The 18039-nt window shown below is 56.5% G+C and overlaps 1 protein-coding gene across 1 annotated transcript in view; it reads left to right on the top strand.

Moving 5' to 3' along the window:
• Positions 1 to 18039, top strand: part of JPH3 (junctophilin 3) — an 81689-nt gene that overhangs the window by 21653 nt on the left and 41997 nt on the right. The window contains exon 2 of the mRNA XM_033846353.2: positions 11687 to 12464. Within this exon, the coding sequence (XP_033702244.2) occupies positions 11687 to 12464 (778 nt within the window). The remainder of the gene's footprint in view (positions 1 to 11686; positions 12465 to 18039) is intronic.

Here is an 18039-nt window from a genome sequence, read left to right as displayed (position 1 = left end):
TCCTCGATGTGCACGCGTCAGCCGACGGTGCCAGGTGTGGGCCTCTCCTCTGATGGGGAACAGGGGGCATTGGGGCTGGCCCCCACATCCCCGTGGCTCCTTCCAGTTCTGGGGACAGCTGAGTGGGGAGGTTCAGATCTTCGCCCCTTCCTGCTGTGTGGCCTTGGACAAGTCACCTTACCTCTCTGAGCCCCCTGTTTTGATGACAGCTCCTGGCCCTCCGTGGATGGTGAGAGCTCAGCAGATGTCAGCCGATGGTGTCCCTGGACACCGTGGCCGTGGTTTCTGACTGGGCTGCCCTGGAAGGTTTTCTGGGTGCCTGCAACTGAGAAGGCAGCCAGTGTGGGGAAATTCTCAAGGTAAACTTAACAGGGTTCATTCTTCGGAAGTTAGGTCCATCTCTTTTTTTTTTTTCCTGACGTGGAAAAGACCTTCCCTTTATTCATAATTACCAAAACTTAAGCAACAAAGATGCTCTTGAGTAGGAGTGGATGACACAGTATGGTTCAGGTCCACAGAAGACGCGGAGGCCTTAAGTGTGTACGACAAAGTCAGAGAAACCAACCTGAAAAGCCTTCGTACTGTATGAGTCCCACTCTGCGACTTTCTGGAGAAAGCAGAACTATGGAGACAGTCAAGGAACACTGGTTGCCAGGGGTTGGGGGAAGGAAGGATGAATAGGTGGAGTGCAGAGGAATTTTAGGGCAGGAAACTATTCTGTGTGACACAGTAATGGTAGGTACAGGGCGTTACATCTGTCCAAAATCACGGGATGGGCGACACCAGGAGTGATGCTGTATCAGCATTGGCTGATCGACTGTAACAAATACACCACACTCATGTGTCTGTACTTGCACTCAGTTTTTCTGTGAAGCTAAAGCTATAATGTCTAAACTTAACAAAACAACCCCGCGAAACCTTCCCAGGATGAACGGGTGAGGAAAGCAGAAGGAGCAATGCTGGCATGAAGTCGGCCAGGTGGGCACGGCCTAGGGTGCTGGTTGAGCTTGTTTTTTGAGTCTGGTCCTTCCCCGGCCATTGGGGACGCCCTGCCCGCACCGTGGAGGTGGGCACACCTGGGTGGCTCCCTGGTTTGAGGCCAACTGCGCCTGAATCCCCTCCCCTCTGGGCAGCACAAGGATGAATGTGGGGCCCGTGTTTGCTGGCCTCCGTGGTGTCTGTTTTTGCTCTCGACCCCTCCCGGCCTTGGGGTGGCTTCCTGGCTGGTGACCTGGTCTCGGCGTGGGAATAGCCGTCATCTGCATGCGATGCTCATGGCCTCTCCGGTCACTTTCCTGCTTCCAGTCTGACATATCTGGTGCCTTCTCAGGGAAGCTTGCCCCCTCCGTCCCCCCAAGAAGGCCACTGACCTGCCACTTGGGCCCCCTTTCTGACTTTCCCACCAACGTGCTAAATACTCGGGCTGGGCACCTACCAGGCCAGCATCCTCTGTGAGGAGCAGGACTTTCCCCCAACACCCGGGTTCGGATCCCGGCCCCCATGAGGCACAAATCCTGAGTCTTAGTTTCTACAGCTGGAAAAGCAAGCATAACGTCACTATTGAGAGAATTTTCTCATGAAAATCTTTCCTCCCATCCCTCTTGAAAAATTTTAATTTTTATCAAGACGATGTGCCCACAGTTTAAGATGTCAATTAATGTTAAAAACAACAGTGTTTAGGACAAAGCCCCCTTCCCTCTACTGCTTCCAGATGTACAACTTTAAACTCCTTCAGCTGTGTCTCCAGGCGCTTAACTCCAAGTCTCTACATCTGTGCTTACTGCTTTCTTGGTTTACGATCACTTTCAGCTGTTATGTACTGACTCCCTACTATGGTAGGTGAAGATTCTCAGTCTTTTAGAACCACCTTTCTCTTCCCTTTTTTAACCATTCCAGCAGTTAGGTCAATTCTGTTAAATCGATAGCTCTCATTATTAAAAGACTGGGGTATCGAGGCAAGCAACGCACTGATTCTGTACACACGCATGTATTGATACTTTTCACGTGCAGCTTGAGTTAGTAATCGCCTCATTTTTTCAAATACATAGTTTTCTTTAAAACAGTGGTTAATTTGTTGCCCAACTTCCAAATGCTCAGAAAAATATCTCTCAGTGCTGCGTTTTGCATGAAACATCCACCAGATTCTCTCTCTCTATATACAGTATATGCACATTTTTTAGATTTATATATTTTCCTTCAGTGTTTGCTGGAAGATATATACAGTGGACCCTTGATCGGTGTTGGGATTAGGGGCTCCGACCCTCCACACGTTTGAAAATCCACGTGTAATTGATAGTCAGCCCTGAGTATGTGTGGTTCTGCTGTATCTGTGGATACATCTGTGGATTCAACCATGAGTCATGTAGTACTGTAGTCTTTACTACGGAAAAAATCCATGTATAAGCGGACCCTCACAGTTCAAATCCGTGGTATTTTTGTGTAAACATATATAAAATTGCTCCTGGAAATTCCCTTCGCCACCTCATGTTCGTTGGACAACCACGCCCCCCCCCATGTCTTTCCTCTTCTGTGATTTTCTCCCTCATTTTGGTGGAGTACATCCTGCAGTAGCTTCCTGAGAAAGGATGCATGGAAGATAGTTTTTGTGGCTTAATGACTTGATACATTGGAAGATAGTTTTTGTGGCTTAATGGCTTGATAAGTTGGTTGTATATGTAATTCTAGATAGAAAATCATTTTTGTTCAGAATGTGGGTGGGGGCCATTTCCCGCTGAGGTCTAGGTCTCGGTGTTGCTGTCAAGAGGTCTCATGCCCTGCTGACCCTCAGTCCTTCGTGTGAAGTCTGTCTTCTCTGGAAGCATTTGGGATCTCTGCTCACTGAGGTTCTGCAGTTTCTCATGACTTTGTATGAGAATCTTTCCTCCGTTGTGCAGGGTGTCTGTGAGCCCCTTCAGCCTGGACGCTCACATCCTCCAATTCTGGGACGCTTTCCCGTCTTGCATCTTTGGTAATTTTCCTTCCTTGCTTTCTGGAACTCCTAATTTATAGATTTGGGGCCTTCTGGGTGACTCATGAATGACTCTAATTTTCTTCTCACTATTTCTCACTACTTTGCCCACCTCTTTTTGTTCTAGTTTCCGAAAGGTTTCCTTGGATTTATCTCCCAACTCACTTATCAAAATTTTTATTTTAGCTATCACATTTTTAACTTCCAGGAGCTCTTTTTCTCTGTTTCTTTTTTCTTTTTCCTTTTTTATTGCCTTTGATTCTCATTTTGAGGATACAGTACCTTATCTCTATGAGGATTTAATGTTTGGTATCTATGTCTTCCACACCCTGCATTTTTCATGATTCCCTCCAGTTTTTTCCGCATTTACTTGTATGTTTTGGTCTCTTTCCTCTTGGAGGCTTTCTCCAAGTGTCTGATGACCCTGGGCTGTTCACTTATTACAGTAAGGTACCAGAAAGCTGACTGAAAGCTCTGTGCAGGCTTCACTGCTGGCCTGATCCCGTTTCTGCAGAGAAATTCTCCCCATCCTGCCTGGGTGTAGGAATTCCAGCCGCCAGCACCTGGGTGGGCCGGGGAAGCGGGCAGGGTCTCTGTTCAGAGTGAAGACTTCCTCCTAATAGTCCCGGGTCTGGTCCCATGCCTCCCCCCATGCTCCTCACCTGCCTGGGTCCCCTGGGGCATGGTTTCCTGGTTCACGCAGAAACTTCCTGTGTCACGCAGGAGGGGAGAAGGCTCTCTTTTTAATTCACGATTGATATGTTCTCGGCACCTGGCTTTCTATCTTTTCTCTAGATTTGTTCTCCTAACTTTTAGTTCTTATTTATGTAGTTTGTAGGTCGCCTGGCTAGAGACTGAGAATCCTGTATTAGTTTGCTAGGGCTGCCGTAACAGAATGTTACAGACGGGGGGCTTAACCAGCAGCTACTTATTCTCTAGCAGCTCTGGAGGCTGGGTTCGGGCTCTTCTGAGGCCTCTCTTCTGAGGCCTCTCTCCTTGGCTTGCAGACGGCCACCCTCTTGCTTCTTCTGCACATAGCTGTCCCTCTGAGTGCACTCCTGGTGTCACTTACAGGAACACCAGTCATACTGCATTAAGCTCCCCCTTACCCCCGCCATGGTCTCATTTTTTAAAATATGGTAAAATACACGTAACATAAAACTTATTGGGGCTTCCCTGGTGGCGCAGTGGTTGAGAGCCCGCCTGCCGATGCAGGGGACACGGGTTCGTGCCCCGGTCTGGGAGGATCCCACATGCCGCGGAGCGGCTGGGCCCGTGAGCCATGGCCGCTGAGCCTGCGCGTCCGGAGCCTGTGCTCCGCAATGGGAGAGGCCACAACAGTGAGAGGCCCGCGTACCGCAGAAACAAAACAAACAAAAAAAACCTTATTATATTAACTGTTTTTAAGTATGTGGCTGACTGATATTCAGTATGTTTATAATGTTGTGCCACCACCATCACCACCATCCGTCTCCAGAAAGCTTTCATCTTGTAAAACTGCACCTCTCCACACCCGTTAAACAATAACCGCCCTGCCCCCCAGCACCCACTACTGTGCTTTCTGTCCGATTTTTAACTACTCTAAGAATCTCAAATGTAGAATCGTACAGTATCTATCGTTTTATGACTGACTTAATCTCACTTAGCATAAGGTCTTCAAGTTTCATCCAGGTTGTAGCTTGTGTCAGAATCTCCTCCCTTTTTTATTTTTAAATTTTTATTTATTTTATTTATTTTTATTTCTGGCTGCGTTGGGTCTTTGTTGCTGCACGCGGACTTTCTCTAGTTGCGGCGAGCAAGGGCTACTCTTCGTTGTGGCGCGCGGGCTTCTCATTGAGGTGGCTTCTCTTGTTGCAGAGCACAGGCTCTAGGCACGCAGGCTTCAGTAGTTGTGGTGCACAGGTTTCAGTAGTTGTGGCTCGCGGGCTCAGTAGCTGTGGCTCGCGGGCTCTAGAGCACAGGCTCCGTAGTTGTGGCACACGGGCTTAGCCGCTCCGTGGCATGTGGGATCTTCCCGGACCAGGGCTCGAACCCGTGTCCCCTGCGTTGGCAGGTGGATTCTTAACCACCGCACCACCAGGGAAGCCCCCTCCTCCTTGTTAAGGCTGAGTAATATTCCATTGTGTGGATGGACTGCATTTGGTTTATCCATCATCTTTTGATGGGCACTTGGGTTGCTTCCACGTCTTGGCTATTTTGAGTAATGCTGCTGTGAACGTGGGTGTACACGTATCTTCTTGAGACCCTGCTTTCAGTTCATATGGGTACCTACATGCCCAGAAGGAGCCATCAAGTGACACATGGGTTCAGGGAAGGAGGGAGGGGTGTATCGGGTGCCAGGGCCGAGGAGCAGCCCCTTCTCCTTGCTCAGAGGGAAGAGGCCCAGCTGCTTCTGTCCACGGCCCCTGTCTCGTTTCTTTCTCTGCATCTTCGGGCAGGTAGTAGTCATGTGACCTTCACCTCCTCCCTCCTAGGAGTCCAATGGCATCACCTTGTCAGGGTCCCAGAGACCCAGGGGGAGAACATGCTGGCCAGGGGCAGAGTCTGACCAGGGCCTAGTTATCTGTGCCCCCAGGCCAAGCCAGGTCAGTCCAGTTGGGTGGGAGGTTTCTGGACGGGAAGACTTGGGCCGTGGCGTCGGTACCTGGGTGTGTGAGCGCCGTGTAGGGCCAACCAGGAGAAGGGGTGGTTCAGCCACCTCCAGGCCTGAGCCCCCGTCTGCTGCGGGCTCCAAGCCGCTCCCAGGAAGAGCTCCCCCGTCCAGGGCTTGGCCTCTGGAGGTCACCGCATCTGGCCACACTGACCTGGCCCTCTCCTGGACGTGTGGCAGAGGCTGCGTTGTCCCCAGGCTGGTCCCCTGGGCTCTGTGGTGAACGCGTTGGAATAACTTCAGCGGGCAGGCGGGGGCTTCAGAGGAAGAAAATAAAAGTGTGCGAGAGGCGTGCGGGGCCCTGGGGAGGCACGAGTGACTTGGCTACAGCCAGCTGTCCACACTGACCAGGATGCCGGCTGCAGGGGTCGAGGCCCAGATCTTTGCTGGCTGAGGGCGCGGGGTGGAGTCGGCTTTCGGACTTGGACCCGGTGGTGTCCTAAGACAGACAGTGCCGGTGCCCGCAGTGTGCCTGGAGCGATGGTCTCGGCGGCCCTCAGAGTGGGTCCCCGAGCACAGTGTTGGCTTCACCGGGGAGCTTGTCGGGAATGCAGAGGCTCTGGCCGTGCCCACCCGGCTGGGTCAGGAGTTCGGGGGGTGTTAACTCGCCCTGAGATCAGGGACACTGCCACCACCCAAGCCTGAGACCCGCCGGTGGTCACATCTCATTTGCTCTTCCCTACGAGCCTGGGCCACTCCAGTTGGCATCTTACAGGCCATGTTTAGGGAGGTTGGGCCTCCCTAAGGCCCACTCAGATCTCCTGATTCTGGGTTCCGGGTGATGGGGACAGAGGGGTCGTCCCTCATCTTCATGGCGATGGGCACGTGAGGTGGCAGTGGAAGTGGCAGAGTCCCTGAGAGGGTCACCTGTGTGCAACCCTGCCCTCCCAAGCCTACCTGGAAAGAAGCGGGGGTGTCCCCTTGACGGTCTGTCCGCATCTGGGCGTCTCCCTGAGAGGGGCAGCCACGGCTGCGGGGCCCGGGGTCGGCGGAGTGCAGAGTGCAGGCAGGAAGTTGCCCCTGCCCTGGGGGCTGCGCCGGCCCAGACAGACCCCACAGCACTGCAAGGGTGGTGCCCTGTCGGGCCGTGCGTAGTCTTCTCTTTGCGTGAGGCTGGCTTCTGTCTTTCCACATACAATCTGCTTGGGGTATAAAACAAAACAGTGGATTTAGTCTTTTGCAAATAACCAGCCGGATTCAATGGAACCACCATGGGGAATCAGGGCCTTGAATTCAACCTTTTGTCTGGTGGCCCCAAACAAGAAAGCAAGAGGGGGAGGAGAAAAGACTCTGGCCCAGTGGAGGCCGGCCCAGAGCCTCCCTTTGGGAGAAGCTGTCTCCTCGCTGAGGGCCCGCGTTCTCTCTCCTGCTCTGCGCCAGCCCTTTGCTCTCAAGCGGCGGGGCCCAGCTACCCCGGCAGGTCGCAGCAGAGCTGATCTGGAGCGTATTTCTGTAATAGCAACGTCCATGATTCTTACCGACTTCAGCTCTAAAATCAGAGGTGTGTTCCGACCGGGAGCAGAACCGCAAATACGATAAAAATTGCAAGCTGCAAGGCCAGCTCAGCTGCCCTGTCACGCCATGTGCAGGAGGCCATGCCCACTGCTGTATGTGCCTGGGGGGTCACGCCACGTGCAGGAGGCCATGCCCACTGCTGTATGTGCCTGGGGGGTCACGCCGCGTGCAGGAGGCCATGCCCACTGCTGTGTGTGCCTGGGGGGTCACGCCACGTGCAGGAGGCCATGCCCACTGCTGTGTGTGCCTGGGGGGTCACGCCGTGTGCAGGGGGCCATGCCCACTGCTGTGTGTGCCTGGGGGGGTCACGCCACGTGCAGGAGGCCATGCCCACTGCTGTATGTGCCTGGGGGGTCACGCCGCGTGCAGGAGGCCATGCCCACTGCTGTGTGTGCCTGGGGGGTCACGCCGTGTGCAGGGGGCCATGCCCACTGCTGTGTGTGCCTGGGGGGTGGGTACAGTTATCACCCCCATTTCACAGGTGAATAAACTGAGATCTGAGAGGTGGAGTGAGGTCCCCCCGGTCGTGGGTGGGTGGAAGGGCCCAGCTCTGGACTCAGGGCTCCTCGCTTCTGGCTCTCCTCTCCTGAGGCTCCGGAACCGCCGGCAGGCCGGTCCAGCAGGGCCCCGTTGGCCTCAGGAGTTTGTTTCAAAGCCCCGTGTCCCTCACTCTACTCTCAAAGCGCCTAGAACGGGTCCAGCTCATCTTCTATCTCGCTTTGGGATTTGAAATTATATATTTCTCACTGCTTCCGTTCATTTTTGTGTACCGGTCATTAACCATCTTGTCTTTTGTAAGTGACCTGAAATTCCACGTGACGCACAGCTCGCCGTTTTCAGGTGAACAGTTCAGTGGGATGTGGCACGTTCACAGCGTTGTGCACCCACCACTCGCTCTAATTCCAGGCCGTCATCTTCGTCACCCCAGAAGGAAACCCCGACCCCGTTAGCATCACTCCTGTTCCCCCTGCCCCAGCCCCTGGCAGCCGCCGGCCTGCTTTCTGTCCCCACCGATCTATCTGTTGAGGACCTGGAGTGTGTATGTATTTTAGAGCAAAGGCTGGCTGGGTAGCTCTTAGCTCCCTTTTCCTCACCATTCGCTCTTGTCTGGCCGCACCCTGCGTGCACATTTCTGACCCTCTCCAGCCTCTGCTAATCTGTTCGGGGACCCCTGGAGTCACGGAATTGAGGAGTAATATGCCGAGCAGTTCTTTTCGCTGATGTGGAAACAGACTCGGAGGCCGTGGTTGGTTCTGGTCACTCAGGTCTGCAGGGGCGCAGTGTCGAGGCTTGTGGAAGGCCAGGGTGGCAGGACCCGGGAGCTCGGAGTGGGAGGGAGGCTCCAGCGCCCACGTGGGACCCTCGTGCTGCCTGCTCGTCTCTCAGAGAAAGCTGGTGTTTGCCTTTGTCTCCGTTTATGTTAGACTGTGCGTTCACGTCTGGAAGGTGGGAACGATGCTGTCCAGCCTGTAGAGACGTGGGGTGGATTCCGTGATGGGGCAGGGCAGCCCGCTTCCCAACACCTCCCCGTTATCACCCCTTTATCTGAGGGAGGGAACGTGGGCACTCATTTTCTCAGGGGTGGGGTCCGCCGCACCGTGCAGGATGCCAGCTGTTGCTCCCGGTCTGGCACCCTCAGGACGAGGTGGGCAGGAGCTCACTGGGTGCAGAACGCGGGTACGACCGCGAGCCCTGGGTTTGAATCCCTCCGCTTTGGCTGCCTGGCCCCTCTCTGAGCCTCAGTTTCCTCATCTGGGAGGTAAAATGCTGTTCACCCCTAAGGGTTGTTTGTTGTTGTTTTTTAAAATTACTTATTTATTTTTGGCTGTGTTGGGTCTTCGTTGCTGCGCACGGGCTTTCTCTAGTTGTGGCGAGCGGGGGCTACTCTTCGTTGTGGTGCATGGGCTTCTCGTTGCGGTGGCTTCTCTTGTTGTGGAGCACGGGCTCTACACGTGCGGGCTTCAGTAGTTGTGGCATGCAGGCTCAGTAGTTGTGGCTCACGGGCTCTAGAGCACAGGCTCAGTAGTTGTGGCACACGGGCTTAGTTGCTCCGCGGCATGTGAGATCTTCCCAGACCAGGGCTCGAACCCGTGTCCCCCGCATTGGCACGCGGATTCTTAACCACTGCGCCACCAGGGAAGCCCTATCCCTAAGGTTTTGATGATGATGATGAATATTAGTTACCGTTAACTGGGCATTAACGACCTCCCAGCACTTTACACGGATTACATGGATTACCGCGTTTAAGCAGCACAGCCACCGTCCCCGTTTTACAGATGAGGAAACCGAGGCACAGAGGGTTAAAGCAGACACTCCCAAGGGCACAGATCCAGAAGGAGTGGAGCTTGGATTTGACCCCGTGTCTGCTCCACTCCTGACTCCTCCCCGTGCCCCCATATCCACGGCCTCCACAAGGCTGTCTGTGGAGCTCCTGTGCGTCCTTAGCTGAAAGCCCAGCCTGCCTTGAAGGGATGCAGGGGTGCTGGCAGGGCGGTGGGCTGAGTCTCTTCATGAAGGAGCATCCTTAGCTTTGGTCGGGGGGGCACCAGTGAAACCCAGGGTGACATCTTGGGAGGTCCCAGCTGGGGCATCTGGATTCATTCAGCAAATAAACAAGGGACACCAGTTAAACTTGAATTTCAGATCGTCAGTCAGATCATTTCTAGTATAAGTATGTCCCATGTAATATGTCTCTAAAAATTACTTGTTCATGTGAAATTCAGATTGAACTGGGCGTCCTGTGTTTTATCTGACAGCCCTGTCGCCAACCCACAAGTGGGAGTGGCAGTAAGCCGGGGGTGAGAGGTCCCTGCAACAGCAGCCTACGCCCAGCTTGCACTGGCCACAGGGAGACCACTGTCCAGGCAGACGGGTCTGGCCTTAAAGGGCCAGCTTCCCGCAGGCCACCCACCCCAGGCAGGGGAGGGGCCGTCCAGGACCAAGAGGCTAGTCTAGGTTCCTTCTCACAACCCCAGGTGCAAGCCCTGGGTCTCTGCCCCAGCGTGGGCAGCTGCAACCTGAGAAAAGGAAAGGTGTAGGTTGGGGCGAGGGGTGGGGGGGGGAGGAGGGAAGAGGGTGGGGAGCCGCACCCTGTGGAGTGTCATTTAATTTGCATAACTACCTATGGCAGGAGAAATATAGACCCATCCCATGGGAGTCACACAGCCTATAAGTAGAGCAAGAATATGGGCCCAGTGCTGCTGAGTTTATTTTATTATGTAAAATACATAGATAGCTGGGCTTCCCGCTGGCGCAGTGGTTAAGCATCCGCCTGCCAACGCAGGGGACACGGGTTCGAGCCCTGGTCTGGGAGGATCCCACATGCCGCGGAGCAGCTAAGCCCGTGCGCCACAACTACTGAGCCCGCGTGGCACAGCTACCGAAGCCCGTGCGCCTAGAGCCCGTGCTCCGCAGCAAGAGAAGCCACCGGAGTGAGAAGCCCTCGCACCGCAACGAAGAGTGACCCCCGCTCGCCACAACTAGAGAAAGCCCGCGCGCAGCAACGAAGACCCAATGCAGCCAAAAATAAAATTAAATAAATAAATTTTATTTTTTTAAAAAAGATACATAGATAACATAAAACTTGCCACTTGAACCATTTTTCGGTGCACAGTTCAGTGGCATTAGTCATGCTCAGAATGTCGTACAGCCATCACCTCTATCTATTTTCAAGACTTTCGCGTCACTGCAGACAGAAACTCTACCCATTAAGCAATAATTCCCTGCTCCCCTTCCCCCGCCCCATCCCCACCATCTACTTTCAGTGTCTCTGAGTTTGACTCCTAGGTGTCTCATGTAAGTGAAATCAAATAGTGTGTGTCCTTTTGTGCCTGGTTTATTTCACCTAGCAGAGTGTCCTGAAGGTTCGTCCACATTGTAGCAAATAGCGGAACTGCCCGTCCTTTTGAAGGCTGAATAATGTTTCATTGTTTGGATGGACCACATTGTCTTTGGCTATTGTGAATAATGCTGCTGTGCACATGGGTGTGCAATGTTGATTCTTTTGGAGATACCAGGCCTGCCAGTTTTCATGCCTTTAGGTGTCCTTGCTGAGTGGTCTTCCCAACTCTTCTTGGATGCCTCCAGCAATGGGGATCTCACTATCTTCCAAGGCAGCCTCGTCAGTAGCCAATTTGTAGCCTGGATCTGTGTCCTTGTAGCTGCCCCTTATGGGCCCCATGAGCCCTGTTTGGAGCTGCTCACCCAGGATGTGTTTCTTCCTTCTTCTCTTCCACCCCCGCTGCGTGTCTTCCCAGGTTGGGCCTTCTGCCCACATGGCCTGGGGAGCCCTGCAGGTCACTCCTGACTGCCTCAGCCTCTTACTCCTCCCATCGCCGTCCGCGACCTCTAAGAGAGAGAGAACAAAATCCAACCATGGGAAGCAGGAGGGAAGGGTCTTTAAACACACTATCAGTGGCAGGAATCATAAAATCACCTGTGGTCTGATGGTCTACCTCGATGTAAACCTCGCCGAGTTGCCCCAAGACAGGGCAGACCGTGGCGGCTGCGTTGCCCTCCCGCACTCAAGCTCACCCTCTCCTGTGTCTCCGCAGGGACCTACCAGGGCCAGTGGGTCGGCGGCATGCGTCAGGGCTATGGCGTGCGGCAGAGCGTCCCCTACGGCATGGCAGCAGTCATCCGCTCGCCCCTGAGGACCTCCATCAACTCCCTGCGCAGCGAGCACACCAACGGCGCCGCGCTGCACCCCGACGCCTGCCCCGCTGTGGCCAGTAGCCCAGCCGTGTCCCGGGGGGGCTTCGTGCTCGTGGTGCACAGCGACTCTGAGATCCTCAAGAGCAAGAAGAAGGGGCTGTTCCGGCGCTCGCTGCTGAGCGGGCTGAAGCTACGCAAGTCGGAGTCCAAGAGCAGCCTGGCCAGCCAGCGCAGCAAGCAGAGCTCCTTCCGCAGCGAGGCCGGCATGAGCACCGTCAGCTCCACGGCCAGCGACATCCACTCCACCATCAGCCTGGGCGAGGGCGAGGCCGAGCTGTCGGCCATCGAGGACGACACCGACGCCACCACCACCGAGACCTACGTGGGCGAGTGGAAGAGCGACAAGCGCTCGGGCTTCGGCGTGAGCCAGCGCTCGGACGGGCTCAAGTACGAGGGTGAGTGGGCTGGCAACCGGCGGCACGGCTACGGCTGCATGACCTTCCCCGACGGCACCAAGGAGGAGGGCAAGTACAAGCAGAACATCCTCGTGAGCGGCAAGCGCAAGAACCTCATCCCGCTGCGTGCCAGCAAGATCCGCGAGAAGGTGGACCGGGCCGTGGAGGCGGCCGCGCGGGCGGCCACCATCGCCAAGCAGAAGGCGGAGATCGCGGCCTCCAGGTAGGAGGGCGGGGCGGCGCGGGGCGGCGCGGGGCGGTTCTGCGTCACGGGGCCTGCTTTGCTTGGTTGTGCTGCCCGGGTTGAGGGCTCCACTGGTGTTTCTCAAACTGTGCCCTGCGGAGCCCTGGGGTTCCTCAGAGGGTCCCAGAGGTGCAGCAAGGAAATGGTTGATCTGAGGGGGTTCTGGGTCTTACAGCCTCCCCTCAAAGGGAGCAGACCTCCCTTCCTCTCTTTTACTTGTTCTATATGCTGGTGTTCAATGTAAAACATTGATGGATAAAGATGGTGGCCGTTCTGCTTGGTAACATGCATAGGACAGCTGCGGGCTGAGAGAAGCATGTGCTGCCTCTGCGACCGCACTCCCAGGTGGGCACGGAGTGCCCACTGCTGCAGGGACGTGGGAGCAGGGTGGCAGCTGTCCCGGCCACCCCAGCCCGAGGCCCAGATTCCCCGATTCCCCATGGGCCCTGGATTCGGCACCAGCTGGACAGACCGGCTGTGGGCACGGGCCTGGGGCTCACTTGAGGCTTGGCGCTGTAGGCCAATAGCTGTTCTGAATGGGATGCAGGACTTACTGCATTTAGGGTTCAGCGGGGCCACCAGGCCCTAAGCAGTGGCTCCGGAGCTGACCATTGGCTCCGTGTTGGATGTTGAGGTGTCTTTGGTGTTGGTACAGGGGTGGGGGCTTCAGAGCTGGAAGAAGGGGCCCTGGGTCCCCCTGGGAAGCACGGAGGTGAGTGTGTGAGCCTGGGTCTGCCCCCCTCGGCTGTGGGCAGCGGGAACCTCCAGCCACATGCTCCTGGGTTCTAAGGAAACAGTTCCTAACTTGAGTTCATCGAGAGCTTCCCACCGCTGTCCCCTTTCCTGGGTCCAGGTAAGGCCCTCGGGTCCGCGCTGAGAGTCGTGGGGCCTGGGACGGGGATCTGGTGTTGCTCTGAATGCCTTAGGCTGCCCGGGCAGGAGGTGTTCAGGAGGACAGACGCCGAGTCTTTCTGGATGATTCTGTATTCCCGGCAAGGGGCAGGCCTGGAGTTATTCCAGGGAGACGCCCAGCTCAGTTACAGTTCAGGCCTTCCCAGCCTTGTCACTAATAGAACTTGAGCTCGTTCGGTTCTGGTCTCCAGTGACCTTTGACCCTCCAGTGACCTTTGACCCACTCTGAAAGAACAGAAAAGGTGGCTGTCGGTTGTTCGCAGACTATCTGCGGCTCCCCTCTGAGGTCTTGGAAATGAAACCCATTCCAAGAAGCTGAAGGGGAGATGGAATTACTACCTTGAATGTCGGGGTCCCGCACCGCTCTGTTCACCCCTTCCTACTCCCCCAGAAGTGTTCAGGCCGCATGAACAGAAGCAGCATTTATGACCGCTCATCTGGTATTTTAAGATCAAATTTGGTTCCGTAGTTACTTTTTCCATTATACATGTAACACTTGCTCGGTGTGGAAAAGGCAGGGAGCCGCAGCCGCAGGGCGGGTCTCACGCGTCACCCGGAGACTCCAGCTGGCGCTTGGCGTATTTCCTTCCTTCCAGTAGTTCATCTGTTTGTCATCTTCGTGTTTGGTTGCCTCATTGATCTCAGTGGACCCAAGGCACTTTCCAGGGCAGGGGGACAGTGTCGTCAGACATTGAGGTGCCTGTGAGGCAGAACTAGGATTTCATGGACAGTGTTCCCCGGAACTGACTTTAAAGTCCGACACCCAGGCGAATTTCTTGAGACTGGGGACAGAGCACACGTCTGTGGGAGGTGTTTTCTGACACCTCCCACGGAAACTGCGGGGGGCTGGTCTTCATGAAGGAGTCCGTGGAGGTGGTGGTGGTGTGGGTGGAGCTCAGAGCCAGCTCCCTAAGGAGCCCCACCTGGGACAGGCTTCCCACCTCTCACCTGTGAGATGAGAGCGGCGGCTGCCCGCCTGCCGCAGAGGCCTGGGAACTTCCCTGACAACGGCTCCGTGTATCGGGTGCTGGCTCTCTGAGACGTCCAGCCTGGGCCCATCACTGCTGAGCAGCCCGGGGGAGGTGCTCGCTCTCTCTGGGCCACAGGTTCCTTGCGGAAGGATGGGATGGAGCGACATGCAGTGCCCTCAGCGCGTGTGGGGCCTGGCGTGCGCCGCTGTCACCCTCCCAGGCGTCCCCTGAGCTGGGCTGGCCCCTCCCCTCCCGCCCCAGGCCTTGTGGGGAGATGGGTGTGAATGCACTCCCATGGTGTGAGCTCGGCCTTGCGGCTCTGTGGTGCCCGGGGTCACCCCTCGGAGGTGGGAGGGGACAGCGTCCTCGGTCACCACGACAGGATTGAGGACGAGCCCCCGTCCCAGGCTGTGGTGGGAGCTGCACTTGCCGTGTTTCTCGATGAGCTTAGATTTGAAAAAAAAGAAAGAGAGAAAAGGAGGAGAAGGACCAGTGGCGGCTGTCCTGGAGAGTGAAGCCAGCGGATGCGGGCGGGTCGGGGCCCACCCGCCACCGCAGTGTGACAGTGGCCACGGCAGCCGCCTGGGGCTGTGGGGCGGCTGGGCCCGGGCGGGCTGCGGTCACTGTCACAGCCAGGTTCCGGCCAGGCGTGGGGAGCTGCGTCCTCGGGCCCCAGCCGGGCTCGGTCACTAAGCCGCGTCAGTGAGAAACGGTTTGGTGTGTCCTCGTCGTGATGCCTGGGACCTTCCCTGGAGGGCGCCTGCAGTGAGGACAGGGGCGCAGGCTTTCCTGGGAAACGGCGGTGGCACGGAGCTCGGGGTCTGAGAGGGGGTCCCGTTACGTCCGTTTCAGGGCGGACCGCACCTGTAGCTTCTAAGGGCTGGGCCCTGGCCCCGCCACTGAGATGGGTTCCCAGCATGGTTTCCAGCATCCCTGCCCCCGGTGTGCGCTGGGATCACCTGGGGACAGACGCACAGGCGGCCCACCCCAGAGATGCTGAGCTCCTTGCTGGGGCTGCCACCTGGGCTTCAGAGCCCTTCGAAAGCTCTCCAGGTGATTCTCAGGTGCCCTTGGCACCCTCAGGAGGTGTATAACATGCAGATGGCCAGGCCCCACCCCCAGAGCTTCTGCCTCAGCAGATCTGGGTGGGGCCTGAGAACCTGCATTCCTGAGGAGCTCCCGGGATGCTGGTCGGGCAGGCCTGCCGCTCTTGTATCTCCCAGGAGGCCCCAGGGAAGAGGAGACGTGCGCAGACATGCCTGTGATCAAAGGCGGGAGGTGGAGGAGGTCCCTGCCCCGTCAGGGTCAAAGTGGGAGCCGGGGCTGAGGGGAAGGTGTGCCAGGCAGGTCGGTCTGGGCGAGGCAGACGGCATCAGAGGCCCTGCCGTGCCCCAGCTGTGACTTCTCAGCGTCGTGTCTGTGCAGGAGCTCGTTTTGAATGAATGAGTGAATAACTGCTCAGGCCCCACCCCCTCACGTTCTCGGGGGCCCCGGCCACCTCCTTTGGTTCTGGGTCCTGGACGTGTGGCCCTGGCCACGGTGGGGCAGGGGACCACCAGGCCAGGCTCCCGAGAGGGCTGAGGGTCCCTTCTTGCTTCTCGGTGCCCGCAGGTTCTCCAGGGTGCGAGGCAACCCCGCCCCCCACCCCGGGGTCCAGCAAGGCAGCGTCTGCTGGTAAAGTTCACGGGAGAGAACTGCGAGTTCCTGTGGGTTTAGTCTGTCTCGGGGCCCGGCCCGCCCTCCCGCAAACACGGGCCAGTCCTGATCCGGGCGCGCTGCTGCGCCTCGCGGGTCCCCTGGCTCCACGGAGGGGAGGAGAGAGAAATCCACCGCCCCAGGGTCCTGCGTTGTGGGGATTATGTGACAACTCGCCGCCCCACCTGGACACCCTGCAAGTACCAGGTCCGCGCCCAAACGTGCCCTTTCAGAGGGGCAGGGGCTGGATGGTGGAACAGATGCTCGTGTACCCCCCCACCCCACCCCGCCTCTTGGCCTGGTGCCCTCTGGTGCTACACCCGCAGCCTGGAGCTGGGAGCCACCTCTGCTTCCCGGGAGTGACCTCTGTGCTTGGGGCTGAGTGGGGAGCAGCTGCAGGCAGGGCGGCCGTGCTGCTCCAGGATCTCTTGCTCCCCGAGGGGCGGGCAGCCCTGGACGGGCCCAGGTACGGGGGCAGGAGGTGGGGGCATCCGGGGCACCCGCTTCTGCGCGTTGAGGCTGCTGGGCAGTCGGGGCGGTGGACGGCGTCGTGGCCCCAGGCCCGCGGGCGGCCGTCAGCTGACGCCCGTCTGGTGATGCTTTGCTGAGTGAGCAGAATCGCGGTGGGTGGAGCTGGGAGGGACCTTGACCAGACGTTTAGGTGTGGAAGATGACAGTTCTTGGCACGTGGCAGCCGTTCCTCTCTCCCGCACCCACGGCAGACGTGGCTAATTGACGGCTGCGCTCAGAATCCTCACACCAGGCAGTCCAGCCCTTCTGAAGGTCGGAGGTCGTCCCTGGCAGCACGGTGGGAGAGTGGACCCTGCGGGCAGCGTGCCTGAGAGCCGGGCCCCCGTGCCAGCAAGGCAGCGCCCGGGTCTCAGAGCCAGGCAGTGGCCCAGGCGGGACTAGAGCTCACATCTCGGGCGCTGCCTACTGCCCTGTTCCTGTTCTCGGCCCCTTCAGACCTGCACTAGATTCTGGGGACCCTAACTGTGAATAGGGGGGTGCTGGCTGGCTTCCTTAAAGTGCTGTCCAGATACAGCCCTGCCCCTGGGCCAGGCAGGGTTTGGCGTATGAAACCTCGGGTGAGGCCTACACGGGGAAGGGCTTCCAAATCCCCAGTCGCTTGTTTTTCTTTTTTTCCCCCCAATTATTCCACGTAACTGTACTGAATGTCAGGAACTACCTGAAGCATTGAATACAAAGATAAGTAAGACGTGGTTCCAGCCATTTAGGGAACTTAGTCCACAAGTTTAACATTTATATTAGCAGATATTCTGCTGACTTCAAGAAGGTCTTGTCTTGGTTTTTAAAATAAAGAAATAAAAACGATGTCATTCTTTTTCTTATTGTAACGTTGCTGTGCACAGTCGCTTATTTTGTGCCCGGCCCTGCGCTGGCACCTGTCTGGGCCTCAGGGCGACCTGTTCCCTTTAAGCTTTCTGCTGTGGCGTCTCTGCCCCTGAGTTATGGATCTCCACCAGGCTGTCCCCAGAGCCCTGGGTGCAGGGGGACAGCGCACAAGACCCCTGTGGGGTCTCCCAGACCCGGAGGGTGGATTATGGCCCGGAGATTGCCTGGGGCTCTCTAACTGGGGCATCTTTCCATCTTAAAGGAAACAAAATATTGGAGGATCTGAAAGTGGGGGGCGGGTAGTGGTGTATTATTGTTTTAAAATATGTACCTATCATTCCTTGTTAAAACGTTAAGTCATATATCCCTGTAAAAAATGTTAACGCAACAAGGCAGACCGGTATCAAGTAACCGTGTCCCACCGTGGGCTGTCCATCTCCTTAGGGGGAATCACGGTTTTTTCAACACGTGTACAGGTAAGTGTGTCACACCTACATGATTCCCGGTTACGGTGATGGAATTGTACTCGACTTGTTTTATAGCTTGTTTTTCTTTTCCCCTCACTTTTATCCGGGACCGCTTTCCATGTCAGGTATGTTTCCTTAGCAGCTGCATCATAT

This window comes from Tursiops truncatus, chromosome 19 (genome assembly GCF_011762595.2).
Source record: "Tursiops truncatus isolate mTurTru1 chromosome 19, mTurTru1.mat.Y, whole genome shotgun sequence".
NCBI classification, from domain to species: Eukaryota; Metazoa; Chordata; class Mammalia; order Artiodactyla; family Delphinidae; genus Tursiops; species Tursiops truncatus.
Note: the sequence above shows the minus strand (reverse complement) of the source record. Positions and strands in the feature narration are given on the sequence as shown.